This window comes from Schistocerca serialis, chromosome 5 (genome assembly GCF_023864345.2).
Source record: "Schistocerca serialis cubense isolate TAMUIC-IGC-003099 chromosome 5, iqSchSeri2.2, whole genome shotgun sequence".
NCBI classification, from domain to species: Eukaryota; Metazoa; Arthropoda; class Insecta; order Orthoptera; family Acrididae; genus Schistocerca; species Schistocerca serialis.
In genome coordinates this window covers 760,692,129-760,718,524 of record NC_064642.1, presented here as the reverse complement: position 1 = coordinate 760,718,524, position 26,396 = coordinate 760,692,129, and the positions used below count along the sequence as shown (strand labels likewise).

At 37.5% G+C, this 26,396-nt stretch overlaps 1 protein-coding gene across 1 annotated transcript in view; it reads right to left on the bottom strand.

Moving 5' to 3' along the window:
* Positions 1–4,732: 4,732 nt before the first annotated feature.
* LOC126480772 (protein bric-a-brac 2-like) overlaps positions 4,733–26,396 on the bottom strand; it is a 130,881-nt gene continuing 109,217 nt past the window's right edge. The window contains exons 8-10 of the mRNA XM_050104072.1: positions 13,247–13,384; positions 11,708–11,835; positions 4,733–4,901 (exon numbers count right to left, since the gene is read on the bottom strand). Coding sequence (XP_049960029.1) covers positions 4,871–4,901; positions 11,708–11,835; positions 13,247–13,384 — 297 coding nt within the window. The 3' untranslated portion in view covers positions 4,733–4,870. The remainder of the gene's footprint in view (positions 4,902–11,707; positions 11,836–13,246; positions 13,385–26,396) is intronic.

The following is a 26,396-nucleotide window of genomic DNA, read 5'->3' as shown; positions in this document are numbered from 1 at the left end:
TTGAGCCGTGGCCACATTGTGGGATTGACGGTATGGCCAACCAATGGATAATGTCAAACCTAACCAAATAGCACTAAGATTGAGAAGCACAATAACAGACAGTATTTGGTTAAGTACGTCATTATCCATTGGGTGCCTATACCATCACTCCCATAAAACTTCAATTTATTTAGGAGAACACTGTGATCTACATAGTCAAGCGCCTTAGATAGGTCACAGAAAATACCAATTGGTGCTATTTTATTATTTAATACTTGTAAAATCTGGTGAGTTAACTTGTAAATGAATAAATGACATAGGGAATATCATGATGATTATTATTATTATTATTATTATTATTATTATTATTATACATTTCAGCCTCAAATCACTCAACTGGGTATCACCACCAGTCTGGACTTCTTACCGAGTCACCATTAGACATTTGGAAATGTTATACATTAACTCATTAACTGATAAGTTATTATGTAGCATTTTCAAAGATAATACTGTAATAAGTTGAAACACATAATTATACCATATGTGTGAAAATATAGCAAAATGGAAAGTTCTACGAAATGGTCACTGTGTTTCCCTGGGGCCAATGAATAAATTATATTAAAGTGATAGTTCCTTTTTCCTTTAATATTACAAAGCAACACATTGGCAGGTCAGCGCTCACCTTCGGGAGGCAAATTATTGATAGATACACTTAAGAGCAGAAAACTGAATGAGCAGACTCAATTCAGTTACTCACCTCTGTAAGACAATGTTGCAACTTCAGCATAAAAGGGGAACCTTGGTGCCTTCATTCACAAACAGCTAAAAACACAAGTACCCATCTCTGTTCTCTTAGCTCTATTCCAGTGTATGTTTATTCATAGTTATATTAAATGTTGTCCTAATAAATGTCACCCCCCCATGAACCATGGACCTTGCCGTTGGTGGGGAGGCTTGCGTGCCTCAGCGATACAGATGGCCGTACCGTAGGTGCAACCACAACAGAGGGGTATCTGTTGAGAGGCCAGACAAACATGTGGTTCCTGAAGAGGGGCAGCAGCCTTTTCAGTAGTTGCAGGGGCAACAGTCCGGATGATTGACTGATCTGGCCTTGTAACATTAACCAAAACGGCCTTGCTGTGCTGGTACTGCGAACGGCTGAAAGCAAGGGGAAACTACAGCCGTAAATTTTCCCGAGGAAATGCAGCTTTACTGTATGATTAAAAGATGATGGCGTCCTCTTGGGTAAAATATTCCGGAGGTAAAATAGTCCCCCATTCGGATCTCCGGGCGGGGACTACTCAAGAGGACGTCGTTATCAGGAGAAAGAAAACTGGCGTTCTACGGATTGGAGCGTGGAATGTCAGATCCCTTAATCGGGCAGGTAGGTTAGAAAATTTAAAAAGGGAAATGGATAGGTTAAAGTTAGATATAGTGGGAATTAGTGAAGTTCGGTGGCAGGAGGAACAAGACTTTTGGTCAGGTGATTACAGGGTTATAAATACAAAATCAAATAGGGGTAATGCAGGAGTAGGTTTAATAATGAATAAAAAAATAGGAGTGCGGCTTAGCTACTACAAACAGCATAGTGAACGCATTATTGTGGCCAAGATAGACACAAAGCCCATGCCTACTACAGTAGTACAAGTTTATATGCCCACTAGCTCTGCAGATGATGAAGAAATTGATGAAATGTATGACGAGATAAAAGAAATTATTCAGGTAGTGAAGGGAGACGAAAATTTAATAGTCATGGGTGACTGGAATTCGTCAGTAGGAAAAGGGAGAGAAGGAAACATAGTAGGTGAATATGGATTGGGGCTAAGAAATGAAAGAGGAAGCCGCCTTGTAGAATTTTGCACAGAGCATAACTTAATCATAGCTAACACTTGGTTCAAGAATCATAAAAGAAGGTTGTATACCTGGAAGAATCCTGGAGATACTACAAGGTATCAGATAGATTATATAATGGTAAGACAGAGATTTAGGAACCACAATCTATTGGTTATGAACTGCAGATTGAAACTGAAGAAACTGCAAAAAGGTGGGAATTTACGGAGATGGGACCTGGATAAACTGAAAGAACCAGAGGTTATACAGAGTTTCAGGGAGAGCATAAGGGAACAATTGACAGGAATTGGGGAAAGAAATACAGTAGAAGAAGAATGGGTAGCTCTGAGGGACGAAGTAGTGAAGGCAGCAGAGGATCAAGTAGGTAAAAAGATGAGGGCTAATAGAAATCCTTGGTTAACAGAAGAAATATTGAATTTAATTGATGAAAGGAGAAAATATAAAAATGCAGTAAATGAAGCAGGCAAAAAGGAATACAAACGTCTCAAAAATGAGATCGACAGGAAGTGCAAAATGGCTAAGCAGGGATGGCTAGAGGACAAATGTAAGGATGTAGAGGCTTGTCTCACTAGGGGTAAGATAGATACTGCCTACAGGAAAATTAAAGAGACCTTTGGAGAAAAGAGAACCACTTGTATGAATATCAAGAGCTCAGATGGCAACCCAGTTCTAAGCAAAGAAGGGAAGGCAGAAAGGTGGAAGGAGTATATAGAGGGTTTATACAAGGGCGATGTACTTGAGGACAATATTATGGAAATGGAAGAGGAAGTAGATGAAGATGAAATGGGAGATAAGATACTGCGTGAAGAGTTTGACAGAGCACTGAAAGACCTGAGCCAAAACAAGGCCCCGGGAGTAGACAACATTCCATTAGAACTACTGATGGTCTTGGGAGAACCAGTCATGACAAAACTCTACCATCTGGTGAGCAAGATGTATGAGACAGGCGAAATACCCACAGACTTCAAGAAGAATACAATAATTCCAATCCCAAAGAAAGCAGGTGTTGACAGATGTGAAAATTACCGAACTATCAGTTTAATAAGTCACAGCTGCAAAATACTAACGCGAATTCTTTACAGATGAATGGAAAAACTGGTAGAAGTGGACCTCGGGGAAGATCAGTTGGGATTCCGTAGAAATGTTGGAACACGTGAGGCAATACTAACCTTACGACCTATCTTAGAAGAAAGATTAAGAAAAGGCAAACCTACGTTTCTAGCATTTGTAGACTTAGAGAAAGCTTCTGACAACGTTAACTGGAATACTCTCTTTCAAATTCTGAAGGTGGCAGGGGTAAAATACAGGGAGCGAAAGGCTATTTACAATTTGTACAGAGGCCAGATGGCAGTTATAAGAGTCGAGGGGCCTGAAAGGGAAGCAGTGGTTGGGAAAGGAGTGAGACAGGGTTGTAGCCTCTCCCCAATGTTATTCAATCTGTATATTGAGCAAGCAGCAAAGGAAACAAAAGAAAAATTCGGAGTAGGTATTAAAATTCATGGAGAAGAAGTAAAAACTTTGAGGTTCGCCAATGACATTGTAATTCTGTCAGCGACAGCAATGGACTTGGAAGAGCAGTTGAACGGAATGGACAGTGTCTTGAAAGGAGGATATAAGATGAACACCAACAAAAGCAAAACGAGGATAATGGAATGTAGTCAAATTAAATCGGGTGATGCTGAGGGGATTAGATTAGGAAATGAGGCACTTAAAGTAGTAAAGGAGTTTTGCTATTTAGGGAGTAAAATAACTGATGATGGTCGAAGTAGAGAGGATATAAAATGTAGACTGGCAATGGCAAGGAAATCGTTTCTGAAGAAGAGAAATTTGTTAACATCGAGTATAGATTTAAGTGTCAGGAAGTAATTTCTGAAAGTATTTGTATGGAGTGTAGCCATGTATGGAAGTGAAACATGGACGATAACCAGTTTGGACAAGAAGAGAATAGAAGCTTTCGAAATGTGGTGCTACAGAAGAATGCTGAAGATAAGGTGGGTAGATCACGTAACTAATGAGGAGGTATTGAATAGGATTGGGGAGAAGAGAAGTTTGTGGCACAACTTGACTAGAAGAAGGGATCGGTTGGTAGGACAGTTTTGAGGCATCAAGGGATCACAAATTTAGCATTGGAGGGCAGCGTGGAGGGTAGAAATCGTAGAGGGAGACCAAGAGATAAATACACTAAGCAGATTCAGAAGGATGTAGGTTGCAGTAGGTACTGGTAGATGAAGAAGCTTGCACAGGATAGAGTAGCATGGAGAGCTGCATCAAACCAGTCTCAGGACTGAAGACTACAACAACAACAACAATAAATGTCAAAAGGTAGGACAATATAAGTGTAACTACTCCAAAATAGTCAACATAGATAACTTTTACAGTTACGTTCAGAACTAATGACTTAAGAGGTTGACATGTTTTTATCTTTGCTTGGATGCCATCTTTGGAATCTGCGTATCGGAAAATGGGCCAGCAACTCAAAACCTATGTCACACAAACTAAAAAAGTTTTGTAAAAGAAGACAAAAAAGTGTTTCATCTAGTTAAAAACAAAAGAAAATACTATATATAGCTTTTAGAAAAAGGAAGTAAAAGGGATTAGTTGAAGAAGTAAGGTCAGGTTACTCAGACTCTACATTGAGAGGGGGTCCCACCGGCTGTGAGAATAAGGGGATACTTTTCCTTAATATACAATGTCATCTTGTGAATACTGACAAAAAATAGGCGAATATATTATCCATTGTATCATGAATGTGAGAAAATGGGTACTACGTGAATAAATGAAATAAACTGTGTGTAGAGGTTTTTACATTCCATTGTTTAAAATGACACAGATCTAACAAACGTTAGGACAAAGGAAAACTGCATCTTCAATGCTGAAAAATACATATTTTTGTGTCACAAAATATTATTAGAAAATTTGTATTTACTCAGTCATCACCTCAAAGCTATACAAATATTCCTAAAGTCACACATTTCTCTGTGTAGACATTAATAAAAAGACAACAGCTTCTGTTCTTCATGGTTAACTCAGACTTCTATACCTATTTCTTGGCACACCCCTCTTCCTGTTGCCTAAAACAGAGAAAAAACAGAGTAAAGAATAACATTTTTTTGGTGCATTATTGGCATGATTGAAAGACTTGAGTTACAGAGTCAGTCTCACTACAGCTCTGTGTGTGTGTGTGTGTGTGTGTGTGTGTGTGTGTGTGTGTGTGTGTTGACTTCTACTGGAGAAAGATCAAGAGCTCGAAAACTAATGTAAATTCTGTTTACTGTTGTTCATTTTTGCGCACAACACTTCAGTTAGCTATAGGTGAGTGGTTGCCTGTCCTTTATTACTTTATTTTGTGTAAAATTTTCAGTTAACTTCATAAATGGATAGGCCATTGAAATGTCATTTGAGATGACTCTTCCATGCAGATGTCCCCTGAAAATGAATGTGAAAATTCTCTTGTTGCCAGACTGGGACTCAAATCTGGAAGTGTTGCTTTCATGCGAAGTGCAACTTACAACTGACCTCTCCAGCCACGGACCACCTACTTTCTCGGTCTGTCAGAATCTACCTCCTATTTTCCAGGCACCTGAAGCTCCCTGCCTACCTTGCTGCACAAGCACAAAGAAAGGATATTCCAGATAATGAGTTATAGCCAGTATTTGCTCTGTAAAATAAAGCTATAACAGTATACAAATAGGAACCAAAGAAACAGTTCCTCTCACCATGTGGAAACAGAATAGGCACAAACATAACGTTTTCTCTGCATTACTTTCTGGGTTCCTCCATTTGGCAGAATATGGGGAACAACTGGAAAAAATAAGTGTAATTAGGGTCTTAATCAAGAAAGTCTGGGGTGTAATTAGGGTAGTAATCAAGAAAGTCTGTTAAAAGAAAATACACTGAACTGATATTCTCAATCAGCTGTGCAGGCATTACTGTGTTTTAAAGTGTTAACCAATGTACTCTAAGAAATTTTATACCGGGGGTTTTCATTTATTATGTGGCCACTAGTGTCTACTACTGAAGGCAACACATCATTTTTGCTTCTTTGAAATCGCACAATAAAAGCCTTTGTGAGATAAAGACTTAAACTATTAGTTATTAACTACTGTCCATCTTGGAGACATGCGGTACCCAGTTGCTGAGGACACTCAACAGCATGACTGAAAAGACCAGAGTGCCTATCATATCACAAGTACCATCTGAATTCTCCTACCCAGTACCAGTTTCCATTAACTCCAGAAATGGGAACACATTCTCCAGCACATCCCGTTATTCATTCTGCCCCCTTTTGGGTATAGCCTACATTAACTACTCATATCTGGCTTACTCTCATCCTCACCACAGGTGTCTCTCTCTTGTCTCCTGGGGTCTGAGTGACTTGCCCTTCCTTTTTAACCTTCCCCAACTTATATGCCTTTCATTCCTGAACTAGTAATTCCAAAAGGCTGTGTAGTGTGTCACTTTTTTTTACACAAGTCTACTGGCAGTACTACATATTTCACCCCCAGCAATTCTGTCTAATAATTTATTAGTTTTCTTGACTGAATTTTTCTTTGACACAAATGCATTATTTACTCAATTACTTCCTAATGTATTTTCTCATTTTCCCATCTAATTTTTTCTTCGTATTTATTAATTTCATTATTCTACCCACTTTTCATTTCTCTTTCTCTTGTAACCTACCTTCTTAATCTCACCTTTTTATTATCTCTTAAGTGAATTTTCCATTGTGTTGACTACTGTATTATCTTTGACCTTGTACTCTCTGAGATACCTTCACTTCCACCTTTGCCTACCTTTATTCTTACAGCAGGTTCCCCCCTTCCACACCCTTTCCTATCCTTCCTGACTGACCCCCTTTCTTTCTTGAAGAAAGAACATACAATTCCGAAAACTGAGATTACTATTTGTATACTTCTATATGCAGTAATAGTAATTTCACCTGCTTGACGTTTCTAACAGCCAGCCATTCTATTTCCCTGTAATTTTACCATTCTTATTAATAGTCAGAGAAGAATCACTGACAGATTCACAAACTGTCTAAATGACTCAGAAACAATCTAGTACAGTGATAAAGTTGCTGATAAGAAGGAAGATGTGAATTTTGTGGCCTGTTAACAAAAATATCATTAGAGACAAATCATGGGCATCATTTTCACAGAACCCAAGAATAAGTTTTGTTTTGAGCTGTTTTCAGGAACAAAACAAATCTACATTTGGAAGTCCGATCTTAAGCTTTGCTCCTCCATAAAATTTTACTAATGACATATTACAAGGCATTAAGATACCCTGCAATAAATTAAAGCTTAATGAGGTAAACATATAACCAGGAATTCCAAAAATAATTGAGACAACTAGTTAAAAAAGAGGATAGAGGTATAATAACTTAAAAAAAAGATTTTCAAAGTTAATAAAGATAACATATAAGAATAATGTAGTGCAAATATTCCCAAAGTTTTCATTGTTTATGTATGAAAGGCATATGAGGGTAAACATCAGTTTGGTACAAAATTTTGTGAGATTGCAAGTACTTGTGATTTTGTTTTTAGACTTAGGTGCTTGGCCTTAAGCATTTTTGGGGGCACCATTAGTATGAAACCAGCAAACCCCTGAATCTTTAAAGAATCTGAACTCCTGTATATAATACACCTTCTCTGATTACTATGCCTTTATGCATATAATAGAGGACAAGTTTAAGAAAGATTTGAAATTATGCTTGAAGTCTGTTGTAAGACACTGCCACCTCATTATGAAACACAGTATGAATGTAGGCCTGAAATGTGAGCCCCATTTCAAACAAAACTAGTGTTTCATACACCTGAATGTTTACATCATCATATCTTCTGAGCTGTGTGCCATCCAAAGATATAATTTTGTAGGTACTTTCAGTAATGTACATAGATACTGTCTGTAAAGTGTGTTGACCTTTCTTTTTTTTTTAAGTTCCTATGGGACCAAACTGCTGAGGTCATCGGTCTGTATCACATTTTCTGCATGGCACTTTAAGCAAATCTAAATGTTTGTGACATTGTAACACCTGAAGTATGTGTCGTACAATGACATAATTTTGCAGATATATGCCGTGGAATATGTGGATACTGTCTGAAAACTGTGCTGTGAATTAAGTTAGTAGCAAAGTAGTAATAAATTAAATTGTCATGCCTGATTATGCCATTTTACTGTATGACCAGTGAAAATGTAGTAAGCAATAATTTTTTATCCATTTTATCATTTTGTGGGAGGTGCCACTGAGTAAATGTTCGAAATTATGGGTAAATTTTGTTGGAAGTCAGTAAGAGCTCCCATTCTCAGATACTGAACGAATGATATCTGGGTGTTTGCATGTCATCAGTTACACTGCCTCAAGACAAACACACACAGGTTCTAACATTAGTACGTATCTTATTGTGTTAAACTTTTAACATTCACATTATACCTCTTAATGAGTAGATTATAGCAGTGCTTTAAATTTTTTACATTCAGTCAATAACTACGCGAAATATTGAAAATTGAATTTATGCTGTCCTTACACTGCAACTGGTGCCGGTTTCCTAGATAGTGTTTTAGTAATACAGATTTAAACTTTTCTTTCAACCTTTGTTTACTGTTGTTTTTCTTTTTATGTGCACATGGAAAATAGCTCATTTAGGACAATGGATTTTTTTTCTGATGAGATGCAATTGGACAATTACATTCTCATCTTCAGGTGGTGAAATTTGATGTTTTCAGGCTAGCTAAACTGCATTCAGCCATTGGTTTTGGTATGAGAAATAACAGCAATATTATTACAAAGAACAAACAAACACCTACAAAGGAAAATTACTAAAAATTAAAATACCAAATTTAGAAGAAAAAGTCTATTTACCAGGTGGTAAAATGAACATTTTCTTTTTTTCTTTTACAAAATTGTAGCTTTATGGGCCAAATATTCTGTAATCTACAACAAAACCAAGAAAAGAAAGGCTCTCGTATTCCATACAGCAGTATCCCAAAGGATAGCCAAAAAATGATATGTTGTTTTTTGACAGCTAATCTATCAGAATATGTATGTTTGGAAACCAACAAAATATGCAGTGATGAACTATTCTTCTGAACCAAGCTGTCTCAGAGGAATAAAAGTGGAGTGTGGCTCCTACTTCAAAGGAAAAACAAGGTGTTGAGTCTGCAATAGATTGAAAGAGCTCTACAGATGCTCAAAATTGTACAAAACTGAGTCCAGTGTAAAGAAGATATTAATTTTAAAAGATATTGCAGTCCTCTGTTTGGGTTAAAACACAAATACTTGGAGGTCTTGAAATAACTGATTACTTAAAAAAAAAACTTGAAGAACCATTCCCAACTCCTCTTGAATTGATTAAACCAAGTTTGTTCATTCCTTAGTACTACCAAAATTATTAAAGAAAAAGCCGACTGATTTCCCATCCTCTCCATTTATTCAGTTACTATCCCCACTTCTCTTTTATACACTTATTATAAATACTCATGAGCTGTGAATGATGCAAGAACAGTTGAAAAATGCTGTGCATTAATAACATCTTTGCAATGGTGTAAAACTAGAAAATGGGCTTGGAACTTGAAAACTAGGTCAGGTGCAGTAGAAGTTCAAGATACATAAAAAAACTTTGCTTCTTCTGAAATAATTATGATGTTTTGTCAAGAATCCATGGACAAGTTACTTAAATTCATTTCACACAATGGAATATACAGGCTGGAATAACAACAACGGGAGTGTGGTGTGGCAAACAGGCACAATGAAAAAGAATTCAGCTACACTATTTGTGTGTAGGTTGCGCTTTATGTGTGAGCTTTTTGTTGTCTACATTACATGAAGTACTTAGTCTGATAGCTGAATTGTGTCTAGCATTCTTTTTCATTGTGCCTGTTTGTGACTCCTCTATGTGGTGAGTAGCAACCTATCCTTTCTGACCGCTGTTAAATTGATATCAATAACTCGTGTTTAACATTACAAAACAGATGAACTGAATAGCCCGAAAACAGTTGGAAGTGGCTATCTAAACCATAATGAGATTCATATTAAAAATCTATAACTCAGTTAACCCATTCAGACTCTCTGGCTACAATTGTACACATTAATTTTTACTGTGTCTTAGCTGCAACAAAAGTATTTTTCCCAATGGAAACCTGATGCACACATTTCTGAATGTTCCACCTTTCCATTATGCACAAGTGCTGGCAACTCTTGGGCATTAGTATGAAAATATCAGCAAGTCAGTGTAGCAGTGTGTAGCAGCTCACGACCACTAGAATACACAGATGTGGTTGTTTTGCTATATTCCACTGTATAATCGAAAATTGTTGTTGTTTTTGCAGGGCAATTACTGAATGATCATTCTACTATTTACTGCCACAGAGAATATTTCATGATTAGTTATTTTAGTCCACAAAACCAAGCCACGTGTACAAAGTATGTTTTGAAAATGGGTGTATATTTTTCCATAAATCTTGCATATAAAATATTAAAAAATCACCTAGGAGTATGACCACATAAAGAATAATTTTTCTTCATCCAGAAAAAAATTCATATCTGAAAGGGTGAGGATAAGATCAATATTTGTTCCTTTCATTTATGCAGTGTGTACACATTTCAATCAAATCTTTCGCTCAAAGTTCTAACACCTTTAGCTTACTGTTGTGGGTACAAAAATGTTGCTTTTCCTCTATTCAGCAATGTGACCTATTTCAAAAGGTTCCAATACTTATTCTTTATTTTACTTGTTTGTTTCCAAGCATTTTTGTATTCATTTTCCACAGATGGTGTTTTTGTTTCTCACAGACGTCAATGGTATTGTTACCTTTATACATTCTATTTTGACATTTATTTATTTATTTATTTGAGCTTATGATGACTTCGCATCAAAGCGGAGGAGTGCGACCAAAGAAGATCGAAGGAAACGCCTCTAGCATATACAATAGCAGTGACTGCCTCCAATTCTTTAAATGACACAGTCAAAGGATGTTTTCATTTCATTCTGAGCATTTGAATCTGTGTGGTTTCTTTAAGAATATACAGCATCAATGAAAAAAGTAGAAGGCACTGATGATGGAGTTATCTACTTGGTAGCATGCATATGTAATGGACCCTTGTGCCTCCTTCAAGACATTGAAAATCAGCCCTTCTTACACACAACAGTGTGCTAACAAACTCCCATTCCATTCTATTTCTTGCTGCCATCTTCACTGTTGTTGTGGCACTTGACTCTCAAACTGCAACAGGGAGAACTGACATGGAGAGACTTCTGAAGACAGTAACTCCTCCTCAGTCTCATTATCTTTTATCATCCACTGTCTCTGTCAGAAAATCACCATCTGAACCCAGTAAGTCTGATTCAGTATTTGAAAAACCTCTTCATTAGTAAAACTGCTCTACCACCTCATCTGAAAAACCCCTTTACAGAAAAAAAGAAAATACAACACTAACTGATGGGGAGAGTAATAACACCAATACACGAAACACAGGTGTCAAGCAATGTGACGAAGACCGGCATGTTGACCTTGTGCACAAAGCGTACATCATCAGGCAGTGTTCTGTTGACAAAAGCAAAATGCAATGCAAGTACTTTTATAATTACGAAAGAGAAATACTTTATAAATTATCAGGATTAATTGACCCCTCCTGCTGTTCTACATATATATACAGGTATATTATAAAATTTCCATGAAAACTGCTATACATCATTGTTAAAAGTAGAAGAAATAAAGAATTATGAACCTTAGTGGAAAAAATGTTAAAAACTGAATTTGTTATGTGAAAATAAAAGTTGAAAGGTGTCTTTTGATACATTTTGTTGTTCTCACATTAAGAGTTTCTTTAACTAATTAAAACTTATACTACAGCACCTGTTTCACTGTAGCTCATTACCTTTCCATCAGCAGATTATTTTGCTCTTGTAATTCTACACCATTGTCCATGTCAGTGGTTAGTATAATGAGGGATGTTTCATGGAAATCTGATTCATCAATGTATGTCACAGGTATCTGTGTTGAAACCTAAGAAAAGAAAAAAAAGCATTTACTTGTAGCTCATGTACTAATTAATAAATAACTTTGAGGGAAAGAAATTTCCAACTGATTTTCAACCTAAGAACCAATATAATTTGGACTATGTTACCACTACGATCACAGAAAAAGCAAAGATTCGCTGATAGGATACATCCTGAAGCATCTTGGAATTATCAGTTTAGTACTGGAGGTAAGTGTGTAGGGTTAAACATTGTAGAGGGAGAGCAAGGAAGGAAGGAAGATTGTGGTTAATGTCCCTTCGACATCGAGGTCATTTGCAAGGGAGAACTTGCTCAGATTGTGTCAAGGGGAAGGAAATTGGCCATGTCTTATCAAAGGAATCACCCTGGCATTTGCCTGTAGCAATTTAGGAAAATCACAGAAAACCTGAATCTGGATGGCCGGATGCGTAAATCTGGATAGCCAGACACGGGTAGGAGATCAAGGTTTGACTACAGTAAGCATGTTAAAATGGGCATAGGTTTCAGAAGTTATGCAGGTATGAAGGGGCCTGTACATGATACACTGTCTTGAAGAGGAACATCAAACCAGTCTTCGCACTGAGGTCCACAACAGCAAAAACAATGACTCTCTCTCTCTCTCTCTCTCTCTCTCTCTCTCTCTCTCTCTCTTTCTCTGTGTGTGTGTGTGTGTTTACTTACACTAAAAAAGAATAGAGAGTTTAAAGTTAATTAGTTTTGTGTGATAAAGGCCATATATCAATTATCAATAAAAGAGGTGATGCCTTTCTTCATTTCTCTTTGTAGTTCCCACCCTGGAATTATCATTGTTGTAAAATAGTGAACACCTTTGAAATGAGCCCAGTAATGTTTTCAAACATTTTACTTAATTTTTTAATACTTACTGCTACAAGGAATAAATATGTTGCAACAGAATACTAGCAACATGAAATTTACTAAACAAAATTATCTTCGACTGTGTTTCAGTACCTACAGACTCTTTGGCAAGTTGTGCAGTCACCATATTTTGTAATTTTTATATCGGCTGTTGTAAAACGCATTATGAATTGTGTATGACTTGCGGATTCACTTCTGCATAATTTTGAAGCCACAAGCCTGTAGTATGATATATCTACATTTCTGATTAAATTATCCATGATATTATATGAGATTACCACCTTCATGAAATAAAGCTATGTAGGCTAATTGCTTAAAGGTATTTGTTTGCAGTCAAGGTAAACGTTAAAATCCTTGTGCCATAGTACCTACACCGCTACAGGCATGTAACAGGACCACATACATGTAACTGCCAATAAACTAAAATTTAATTAAATGATTTTATTTTTTGGAGGTGATAATTAAACTTTATTCCTCATATATATATATATATATATATATATATATATATATATATATATATATATATATATGTGACCTACATCATGAAAAGAAAATTCTGGTTGCTCTTGTATTGATTCCATTGCTGTGTTAACTCCAGTCTCAGCAGCTTGCTCATGGTTCTTTGATGGCATTTTCTGTGCTTCTTGCAACCTTCTCCAGATGGCAGTTTTCGGAACCTGAAAAACCAAAGAGCAATACAATTAGCACAGAGAACAACACTCTGTTAACCTCTGGCCCTTGTGCAGGCAGCTGGTCAACTTGGTACTGAATGACATAGTTGTTGGATGTCCTACTGAGGGATATCGTGCCAAATTCTGTCCAACTGGCACCTTAGACCATCAAAATCCTTATCTGGTTGGAGAGCCCTGTCCATAATGCTCCAAACGTTCTCGATTGGGGAGAGATCTGGTGACATTGCTGGCTAAGGTAGAGTTTGGCAAACATGAAGACAAGCAGTAGAAACTCTCACCTTGTGTGAGCAGGCATTATCTTGCTGAAATGTAAGCCCAGGAGTGCTTTCCATGAAAGGCGACAAAATAAGGCTTAGAATATGGCAACCAAATGGATCTGCTATGAAAAGAAATGGCACCCCAGACCATCACTCCTTGTTGTTGTGTCATACGTCTGGTGATAGCTTGGCACACCAAAGTCCGGACCGTCTCCATACACATTTTCACTGGTAAACCGGGGTTCACTCTGAAGCAGGCCTCATTATTGAAGATAATTCTGCTTTAGTCAGGCTGAAGACGTATCTGGAGAGCTCTGGACAGTGGTGGAATACCAACCTGACTTTCATCTGGTGTAATGGCACTTGCTTTATGATTTCACGGAGGTATATGTAAGATGATAAACAAGGAAGCAACGTGCTGATAGGCATTTAGGGCTTTCTGGTATGGGGATGCTCAATCACTGCGCAAACCCATAGATGTCTCTATGGTCTCAATACCATGATCCTTTGCAAAGGACAGCAAACCGATAGATGTCTCTACGGTCTCACTACCGTGATCCTTTGCAATGGAGAGCTGAACTACCGAGCAACATGACAGATGTCTCTGTTGAGAAGTCGTCATGATTTAGTGCTCACTCGGAAAGCTCGCAACTGTAAATGAATGCTGTTGCCAAAAGGAAGATGTTGATTTACACAAAATTGTAGTGAATTAAAAGGAGCTAGTGGGTGATATTGGACCCCACCACACCCTGAATTCTTGACTGTGGCAACTGATCTATGGCATAGCCCACGTTCTTTGTTAGGTTTAAGATGATACTGTGGTTGTGAGTTAAAAGTTGTGGCAATAGGCTGACCTATGGCATTACCTAATGTTTACATTTGCACTGTATTTAATGTTTTTTTTTTTGACGAACCTTTCACCATAAAAACTGAAATTGCAAGGTAAATTCTGAGAATCTACATTAGATAACTGACATAGGCCAGTATTTTGATGCATATTATGTACATATTTGTTACAAAATTTGCAGGGGGAGTCTACAACAAAGAGTGTGATAGTGACTGCCAACAGCCACCTCCCTTCCCCCCACCAACCATGCAAGAATGTAATGTAGATGAAATATTCATGTTTTTTTGCACTTTGTAATAGGTGCATGTTACGAGGCTGTAGCTTTTGTTTCTTTAGAGATTGTTTATGCTAATTTGTAATTTAATTTCTGGCTGAGAGTAATTCAAATTAAATTCTGACCCAAATGTCCCAATGATGATTTGTGTGCCTTTAAATATTTTAAAATACTGCAGTGTTGAATATTCTTCATCCCAGCAATTTTATTTCAATTATTTATATTTTGTATTGATGCCCTGCACATACAGCGTGAATAGATATATCCTTGTAATAGTCACAGATTAAATGCTCTTCATGTATTTTGTTCCTTCTGTTTGTGAATGTATGTCATATGCCACTGCTTAATTATGTCATGGGTTAAAAACTATGTCCATTGTGGGTAGTTTTGATTGCCCCACCTGGCATTTTTTCCTTAGGTGTTATTCATACTCAACACACAATGTATCATGAGACACAAGGAATAAGCTTCTGACACAATGAATAAGCTTCCATCGAAGTGGTGCTGAAGTAGTCTTTTTCAAATGGATACTAAATAGCATTCCCTACTCACTGTAATCATCTCTGTAAGTTAAAACCCTGTGACACTCAGTCTTTCTGAAGCTCTGTATATGCTCATGAAATGCAGTGCTGATGTAGAGGAATATTCAATTCAGGTCACTGGCATTGACCAGTGACATTTGAAACATGCGACAAATGCAGTAAGCAAAGTGCGACTATAACATGATGTTACTGACAATTGTTTTATTCATTTATTTTTTAACTTGGCTCAGCTACACATCAGTATGTGAGCACAACCAGATTTCTTTAATATCACATTTTTTGACATCACCACTCACAACCAATATCACTTTCCAAACTAATAGACCTCAGGTGAAGCTACAGATCAGTCTGTCACCACAGTCTGGTCGTTTTTAACATTACATTCACTGGCTTCGCCAACTAACAACAATACTGTGAATATATGCACCAAAAGGTGACATGACATCAGCAATGAACATTATGTCACTGGCCAAAGCCAACGGTTTGTATCGAATATTTCTCCTGATCCTGCACATTAAGATGGCGATTAATACTCAACTAATCTGTGAGAGGTGCAATCTATTATGCGCCAACAGCCTCACGACAACGGTAACACGAGTTCCTGTCAGATCATTGAAGTGAAGTGCTGTTGGGCTTGGCTAGCAATTGGATGGGTGACTGTCCAGCCTGCCAAGTGCTGTTGGCAAGTGGGGTGCACTCAGCCCTTGTCAGGCCAATTGAGGAGATACTTGATGGGGAAGTAGGGGCTCCTGTCACAAAAACTGACAATGACCAGGAGAGGTGTGCTGACCACATGCCTCTCCATATCTGCATCCAGTGACGCCTTGGAGCTGAGGATGATACGGAAGTCGGTCAGTACTGTTGGGCCTCCAAGGACTGTTTGGGCAGAGTTTAGTTAATAATGCATTACGTGAGAACTGTTGTTGTTGTGGTCTTCAGTCCTGAGACTGGTTTGGTGCAGCTCTCCATGCTACTCTATCCTGTGCAAGCTTCTTCATCTCCCAGTACTTACTGCAACCTACATCCTTCTGAATCTGCTTAATGTATTCATCTCTTGGTCTCCCTATACGATTTTTACCCTCCATGCTGCCCTCCAATGCTAAATTTGTGATCCCTTGATGCCTCAGAACATGTCCTACCAACCGGTAGAGAGAACTTGTAACTTAATATTTTAATAACATTATGGACACTAAAGAAAATTTCCTCCAGAGACAAGTAATTGAACTTTAGTGAATGTGAACAGAAGGATATCAACAAAAGGTAGGATCAAGAATATTCCACTGATTATGGGACGCAACAGCAATTTTGCTACATTATTCTGATCCTTAACCTGCTTAAACCCTTTTTGCAAGCAACAATATTTGTGGTAGGGTTGGTTTTTCATTACAATAAAAAACATGTTTCATATGTGTAACAGTGACGATAATGAGACGCCATCTTGGTGCGAACGTATGAGTGAAATTTTCCACAACTATTGAGTTTCTGTTATATTTAAAAATTCAGTTACAGTTATACCTTTTACTGTCAGTAAAAATGGAATCAAATGTCGATGAGAAAATTAATACTAACAGTAGTGCTTACGAAAATACTGAATCAGAATCTAATGTATTAGATAATGAAAATGACAATGCACTGCAACAGAATGGCAATATGGCCATCGCAAAAACAATTTATTATTCCCACACCAAAGTTGACACTCAGCGCGCTGGCTGACTGGAGCGACTCCCATCAGCCACAGCGCCGAGTTTCAACTTTGTTTGCACATGTAGTACAACTGAACTCAACTGCAGTGAATGGACATAATGTTAGATCAAATTATATCACATGGCTAACAGCTGACGATGTTAATTCACAATCCTCAATAGGACATGTCTGTTTTCAAAATAATTTGGATAGAAACAATGCAACAGACGTAGCAAATTTTTCGAGCGTGATATCGAGTGAATCGAATGGGCACACACATACTCAGGCTATACGCATATTATACAATCATTCGCAGGTATCAACCATAGAAAAATACTTACAGAAATTAATAAAATGAACGCTGAGTGAAGTACAGACTTGACTACAAAAATCACAAACTTGTCTGTCCACTGGTCTAGGCAATTTAGATCAGTCTCAGTACCTTAGACCAAAAAGTCACAACACTTTCGAACGACTTCAAAAATTTGCATACTAGCTTGAAGAGACAGTTAACAAATGCAGCCAATAAATTAGATATAAAATTTACTAATATGTACAATTAGCAATACAAAAAACTTTCTACTATGAGTGAAGATAAAGGTCAAAAGTGCACGTCAGTATAGCAGTGGCGCAGTAGTTTACAAAGTGCACATGAAATCTTAACTGAAGAGGTACCAACAATTCAAACACGTTTATCTGAAATGAAGCCTGCATGCAAAATTTATCAGCAATTTAGATCAAAGTCTCAGTATCTTAGACCAAAAAGTCACAATACTTTTGAAGGACTTCGAAAATATGCGTACTAACTTGAAGACACAGTTGACAGATGCAACCAATAAATGAGATTCAAAATTTACTAATACGTAAAATCAGCTAGACATGAAACTTTCTAGTATGAATGGAGATCACGGTCAAAGTGCACGTTATGTAGAGGACCTCGCAGCAGCGCACAGGAAAACTTCGCTCAAGTGCTAACAACAATTCAAACACACTTGTCTGAAATAAAGTCCAATTGCGATGTACTGGATGATGAGAGAGCTGAGGCCAGTGCCTTTGAAAGCGATTCTACCCTAGTTGAAAAGTGCGCCAGGGAACAAAAGAACTCATGCTGACACGGTTAAAGACATCATAAACAAAAGAGAACATAAAGTCCCTGCTATAATGCCTATGAAAGCAATAGAAGGTATGATTCATTCCAAACTTAGGACAAAAGCGGAGGAGGACAGTTTGCAAACAATCAAACATACACGACAGTTTCAACATATGCAACACTGCCGACTCCAAAAAGGCATAGGACGGCGTCGCAATGGGTGATTAATGCCAGATCTATTGTCAGTTATAATAGCTGAGGGACTAATAAAACAAAGACAATTCCCAGTCTTCTCACCGGACTTCAAGAACATACAACCAGTTGTCTTTGTAAGAGCTTTTAGAAATGTTTTACCTCAACACTGATATAAAATCCACAAGATTCAGTTCATTGTTGGTTTCACCCAAGGTGATGGGAGGTTGTAGGCAGCTTAAGAGGCAGATCATTGTCAAACATATGAAGAATTTGAACAATCTTTTCCAGAGAAATACTAGTCACAGGGAATTCATGAAAGACTTAAGAATGAAAGTTTTTGACCCAGGGCCATTTAACGTAATACAAGGCAGACTGCACCGGTATTTCGAATCAACAACAAATGCAGTAGTAACAGAAGTCAGCATGGCAACGCGCAGTAGGAATGGCACCCATGAATATAACAGTAACGGAGGATTCTGAAATTGTCGAACAGATGTTTTCCAGGAGAGAAATAATAGAAATTACAATTCAAGTACCGTGGTTCACCATCAAGAAATAACCGAACATCCACGCATAAATAATAATTATCAAAACAATGGCTATGGGAGCGATATAAACGAAAATCAACAAAATGCCACCCACGATTATATGCATAATAGAACATGGCAAAATACTGATCACATTGTATATGCCTCTCCAGAGGGTAAATAGCGATCAGTCGGCCGAGACCCCCACCGCTGACCGAAAACGGGAGGGGGGAATGACGCTTATAAATAATTATTTATTAAGGTATGACAAAGAAATTGATACGCGAGATGACTCATATACAGATAAGACAAGTGATATAAAAGGAATAAACAATGAAGTACAGACAAAGGTTGATGCCAAAATAGGAACAAATGTACATTTGATACTAGACACAGGAGCAGCTACGAATCTTGTTCCGTACAGCTTGTTCAATGAAATAAAAAGGAAACAAAACCTACCTATTGTACCTATGCAGAACTGTCATGTTTTAACAGGTATGGGAAATGTCAAAAGGCATCAAGTTACAAACCTATATTCCAATAACTTAAGCTGGAACCACAATTACTTGTACATTCCTAGTGGTACATAAGCTGATAGTTAACTGTCGCCAAGAATGGATTTTTTTCAGGCAATATCAAGTGAAAAGTGATGATGATGATGATGATGTTTGGCTTGTAGGGCGAACAACTATGTCATCATCAGTGCCTGTACAAAGTCCCAATTTTTTCACAGTCCAATTTTCACACAATCCCAATTTACCCACTGTCACAAATGATGAAATGATGAGGACAACACAAACACCCTTTCTCCGGGTAGAGAAACTCCTAACCCAGCCGGGACTCGAGCCCAGGACCCCGTGATCCAGAGGCAGCAACGCTAGCCACTAGACCACGAGCTGCGAACTCTAGTAAAAATTGACTTAGGTAATGGCACACATTATCTTCACCCAGACGATAATGTAATTTCAACTGATTTAACGAAAACAAAGCCTTGTATGATGTGTTTACTAAATATCTGCAGATGTATGCCACTAAAACTCAAATAGCAAGGCCTGTAATCAAGCAAATCATGACAGAATATTTTTTGAGAGTGGGTGAAGCAAAAGCTATTCAGACTGACAATAGAACTAACTTCACAAGTGCAAAATGGAAAGAATTTGTCAAGTCATACAACAAAACATGTTTATGTAATCAAATGTCATCCCAAGACCAGCCCAATAGAACAGGTATTTCATGAGTTTAACAGGTTTATCAGAACATATACACCACACAAATACACTAAGTGGAATGAATATGTGATGCTCTCTCAGCAAACTGTAAATAATTTGTCACACTCATCAACAGGCTTTACACCAACCCAGAAACATGGAAACTACATGTATTATATCCTTATAAAGATAAGGTCAATGCACCTCAACTATTTCAGTGCCTACAGCCATTACGGAAAATACAAGAATTTATAATCTTCATAGAAATTTGGAGATTCTATCTGATAGTAAAAAATGCAAAAACTTCTAAGATGTGACACAATACACATTTTTCACTCAATTACAGGCAAAATATCCATTTTACTTTTGAAACAAATTTGAGATTATCATAATTAATGTTAGACTAAGTATAATCCAAGTTAAGTATGAAGATTCTTTGAGATAATATGAAACTGTACATTACACACATTTTTGGAAACAGTGAATATGGACGATAACAATACAATCGTGTAGCCTGCACTTGGCGCAGCGCAAGGGGAGGAGTTAGCTGAGCTGTGGGTGGTAGCCATTTCCCCTTCTCCTCTTCTCACTTTTGACATTACCTGCAGTGACCATATTTGTGCGTGCATGCTGTACCTAGCACGCTGCTTAACAATGACTCAATGTAAGAGAGAGAGCGCCTCACTCAAACATTAGCTAGTGAAAGTGACAAAATAAGACTTAATAATGTACAGAAAGTGCTGGTTGAGAATTATGGATTATTTAGGAATAAAGGAGATGACTCACTGGAAGCAGAAGTGCTGCATTGTCGATAGGTACACAAACAAAAGGTACAGAGCCTCACCAGCTTTTGGAATGAACTTCCTTATTCAAGCTTGTAGGAGAAACATGCTCAAGTGCGTGCGCGCGCACACACACACACACACACACACACACACACACACACACACACACCTGTCTCCCTACAGCCAGCTGGTAGTCAACTGAGTACAATGTAGGAAGACAGGCATGTGCATGTGAGTGAAAATAAGACTTAATTGTGCAAAGGAAATACAATGAATAAACTGCATGAAGTTGACACTGACATATATAACTATATGACCAAATTACAGGAAATTCGAACAGGTGAAGTAGCAAATTCTCCATGTTATGTATACAACTAGTTTAGTTATAGGAACAATGAGTATACTTGATGACCCATATTGCTAGCCATTGTATTAAGCATAAGAATAAACATATATAACGAGTATTATTACTGCAGACTTTGTATTTTCTATATAGATTTTGCTAGTATGAAATATTTTATCTATTGACATATCCATTTTACCACTTCATTATGTGACAAACTTCAAAACCAACAGCACGGATAAGACCTTATGTAGACTTAGGACTACGTACAAGAAGAACGACAGATCAGAGTAAGGAGCAATATACAAAAGAAAGAAAAGAAATTATTTACACAGAAAGAGCTACAGTCACATGCGAGGAAGAACTATTTACAGAAAGGTTATAATTATACTAAAGTAATAAATACAACAAATGTTAATGAGTAAGCTACAAAGAGGAACAGGCTAATGAATATAGCGACGGTACTAAAATTAAGTGTATTACACTATCTATAGCTATTTACGATAACAACGAACTATGCTGTTTATATAAAACTACAACTGATGAAGCTATGATCGTTATACAATACTTTACACTCTACTGAAAACCACCTCTACATTAAAGTGAATATAAAAAAAACCTAATGTACTGTATAGGGAGGAATAAAAAAAATTAAAAAGAAAATGAAATTAGGTTCATATAATTAAAATGCCAAAAACTTTGCATAGGTAGCGATTACAAGCCTCAAGATAAGTTAAGATTCATCAACGCAAATAAACATTATTTACACAATCACAGTGCAGCACGTAAATCACTGTCAAAGACTGCATAAGGAAGTATGAAATATTGATAAGCATGACCCTTTAGAGGAATGAAGATGAATGTTACTAACAAAAGTATGAAATGTACCGATTTGTACTTCATGTGCATGTATGTGTGAATGAATACAGTGAATGACCTACGGGCAGTTATACATAATTAAGAAGTTATGTAGTGATAAGATTTTGTAGGGAATGATGCAAAGTAGATCATCCTGCTTGGCAGAAGGACTGAATTGGAGGTCCAAAGTACCACAAAAAGCCCCCCCATCCCCCCCCCCCCCCCCCTCATATCAGTTTATAAGCTATGTATAATTGTGATTGTGCATGAATTTATGGAAATGAGAATAAGTTAGTACATTTATGTTCAGTACGTTGAAACAACTAAGCACAGGTGTAGCTCTGTCAACTGAAGAGTGACAACGAGTACAGTGTGTTTCACATTAACTCACCCTGTGTGTGAAGCGATTACATAAACCTTTGAGTCCTATGTCCAATGAAACACGTACAGTGAAACCTCACATGGTGAGCACAATTCGTTCCAGAATCTTACTCACAGTGTGAAACACTCATTGAGTGAAACAATTTATTCCATATAAATGAATGTAAAATACAACAATGCATTCCATGCAGAAAAATTACTAGAAATTTTATCTTATTAATGCCATTTATTCAAAGAAATTTATACATACAGTATTACAGACTTTATTATTCACTATACATAAGTAATTATTGTTTACTAGGAAGCTATCTGTACTCATTTGTTTCTGCTGACACTTCAACACTTGGTGAAAACGCGACACAGCATTATCGTCAAATAGATTTGTAGAGCGCACAGCCGATGCTGTATTGGGGCGTTGATTTTCAATGTACAATGAAACTGATTCAAAAGCTTTCAGTATTTCTTTTACTGTGCCAGAAGTTTGCTGCTTTGTTGTTACCACCACCACCTCCTCCTCTGAAGAACTTCTCCACAACTTCCTGCTCTGAAACACACTGCAGCTCTTTAAGCTCTTTGGTGGTCATTTCGTGGATGTGATCTTCCTCAAGCTTATTGATATCATTGTTATCCAATTCTAGTCCCATGCTCTTGGCCAAAGACACAATCTTGTTGACTACAGGTTCCACAGGTACTGATTCAAATACCTATACCTCAGAGTCACATTTGACAATGCACTCCAGCCAAAGCTTTTTCCAAGCAGAAGTAAGAGTTCCCTTGGTAACCCCTTCCCCTGCCTTTTCCATCATTTTGACACAGGCAATGATGTTGATGTGATATTTCCAATACTCTCAGAGAGAGAGATTGGTACTTCAGTCAACTTTGCTCGAAGAGTGATTTAGTGTAGAGCTTCTTAAAGTTAGAAATAATCTGCTGGTCCCTAGGGTGGAGTAATGGGGTGGTGTTGGGAGGCACAAATTGGATCCTGATGAGTTGAAATTTGTCAAGGAGGTGGTCTTGTAGGCTTGGAGAATGGGCAGGAGCATTTTCCATAACAAGCAAGGCATAGAGTGACAGATTCATTCCAAGCAAGTATTTTTTCACCGAAGGACCAAACACTTCACTGATACAGTTTCAAACAAGATCATGCGTCACCCAACTTCTTAAACAGAAGTTGCTTGATGTAATTCCTATGCCTTTTTTTCATCATGTAGCAGTGAAATTGCTCTTGATTGTGTTGATGATAAGATCAGTTTTCATGCTGTTACGGGAGATGTAAATATTTTGAGAAGTAAATTCTCCATACACTGAAAGCAATACAAATGAGAAAATTTTCTTAGAGCTAAAAATAAAGGTGTCTGCTAAAATTCTTTATGAGGAACCTTGAATTACAATATAGATAGGATTTTCTTGTAATTGTACTTGTGTGAATTTTATTTGTTTTATATCTTTGTAAATATGTTCATGTATAGTTTGTAAACCTGTGAATCTGCAGTGCTGAGCTGAAAGAGTGGAACAGTGGCACATGTGTGCTAATGGAAAGGTGAACAACTCACCAAAATGTCAACGATGATTTCATCTAGATATAACTGATCCAGCAGGGTTTTTCAGCCTTACGACGCAGTGGAGACTCTTGTAGTTTACGGAATCCACAGGCAGGTGTAAAATAATTACCTAAGTGGACAGTGTCAACTGTTCACACTCCAACACACAGGCAAATAATGCTCTGCATGATGTGGAAAACAACAGCCGCGACGAACTTCAAACAATGGAGCCAGCTCATGCCAACTACTCAACGATGACAGAAAAACAAAGGACCGAAAAAAAATGCAAATTTTTATTGCAAACTAAAGGAGAGACATGGAATTGTCATACATATAAATAAATAAAGATAAATATTTAATTGAATATGTGTGATAATATGAAACAAATTTGTAATATTTTCCTTATATGTGTGAAGTAATCGTTTTGTTTGTAATTTTAATATAGTGTACGAAAATTTTTGCTAAAATATATGACATATAGAGAATTTGGTAAAAACTAGGTTCCAACATAGCTGACACATATTAGTCAAACAGTATATTAAAGAATAATGGACAAATATACCAACATTTGAACACCCAAAATAAAGGTTTCTAACCCCTTTGGCCATGAAAGCAGATGACTGAATGCACCTTGTCGCTCTGGGTAAAAAATGGAAAATGTACAACTTTGTATAAATTGATAAGAAAAGGAAATTTTTTACTGTGTGCTATGTATATAAATCCACAGTCCACAGTAGGAGCAGGAGTAATGGCATTTGCTAGATGCTTCCAAAGAGATATACATAAGATAAAAAAGGAAGTGATGCATTGTAGCAGAGATGCTATTACAAGGGTTGTACTAAAAGTAAGGTTCCCATATTTTTTACAAATAGAAGACACTGCTTTTTGCTGTTAATTTATACATAGTTAAATAGCTTACATTTTTGTCTATTTTTCAACATAACCACCCCTTTTTTTTTTGGACACACTTTTGAAGACGGTGCTCCAGCTTTTGTATTCCTATGTCGAAGAAGTCTCCCACCAACCGAGGAAGCGTGTGACCTCTGGTCGTACTTCATCATCACTCTTGAAGTGTTTGCCATCTAAGAGTTCATTTAGCTTGCAGAAGAGGTGATAATCTCTGGTGGCTAAGTCCAGGCTGTACGGGGGATGCGACCTTCAGCAAAAGCCCTGCACCATTTGCGGACATGCTGAACAGGCATGCACTCTCCACCATAAACCTCAGTCAGCTGCCGATGAATCTCCACGGGCGGTAACTTCCTTGTGTGGAGAAACTGGAGTACTGCTTGAACACTTGGTGGGAGCAGACATCAACATTTCCACCTCTGACGGCTGCCATGCCAACAGTGAGTGACGTAGTGAGTCGCAGACAGCGGGATCAAGAGTGGGGGAATCACTACGGATGGCACTGTTGTCGGATTTAGCCTAGCACCTTCCCTCGAGGCTGTAGCTCACTGGGAACCTTACTTTTGGTACAACTCTCATATATGAGAGAGATGTGACTGTCACTTTTTTTTAAGTCAGCAAAAAAGGAGAAGGCTGTGGTGTGTCTTGATGAAGAGAGGCTGTGAACATTTTATAACTATTTGTGTTGTAACAGTTTTGTTAATAATATTGGATTTTGGGTCAACATAAATAAATAAAGTGGAGTAAATTACAGTGCCTGTCTATTTATTTGACAAATTTTTCATCTTGCCACATTGAAATATGAGTTCCCTTCATTAGACGACACAGTCAACAATTAGCAACTTCTATAGTGGCTGTATTCAAGACAACCATCGCAGCAGAAAGAAGAGGTAAAATTTCCCATTGAGAAGAAAATACAACCAAGAACATTTACTATTAAATTTCCTAGAAAGTTTATTTCAGGTATGCTTGATGGTGTGTCTTCTGCAGCCAATCGTAAAAGCATTTCATTAATTTTCATTCATGACTTCACAGTCAAAAGTCATAAAACATTTCCAGTTCAACAAACTCGTAATTCATTATACAGCCAGTACTAAAAAAAATTAAAATAGAGTGGAATACACTACCATATGGTCCAACAACCAAGAGCCATAGTCTGGGTTGCCATTTTTTTTCATAGTAGGACCCCTTTAGTTGTCATTTGGGGCACTCTTACAGCACATCAGTACATCAGCAATATTATATGCCCCATTTTGTCGCACTTCACGACAAGCCATCCTGGACTTACATTTCAGCAAGATAATGCCCGCCTGCACACGGCAAGAGTTTTTACTGCTTGTGTTCATGCTTGCCAATCCCTACCTTGGCCAACAAATGTTACCAGGTCTCTCTCCAGTTGAGAACATTTGCAGAATTATGGGCAGAATCCTCCAACCAGTTCAGAATTTTGATAATATAACATGCAAATTGGACATAATTTGCGAACAATATCCATTAGTAGGACACCCAACGACTCCATCAATCAATGCCAATCCAAATAACTGCTTGCATAAGATCCAG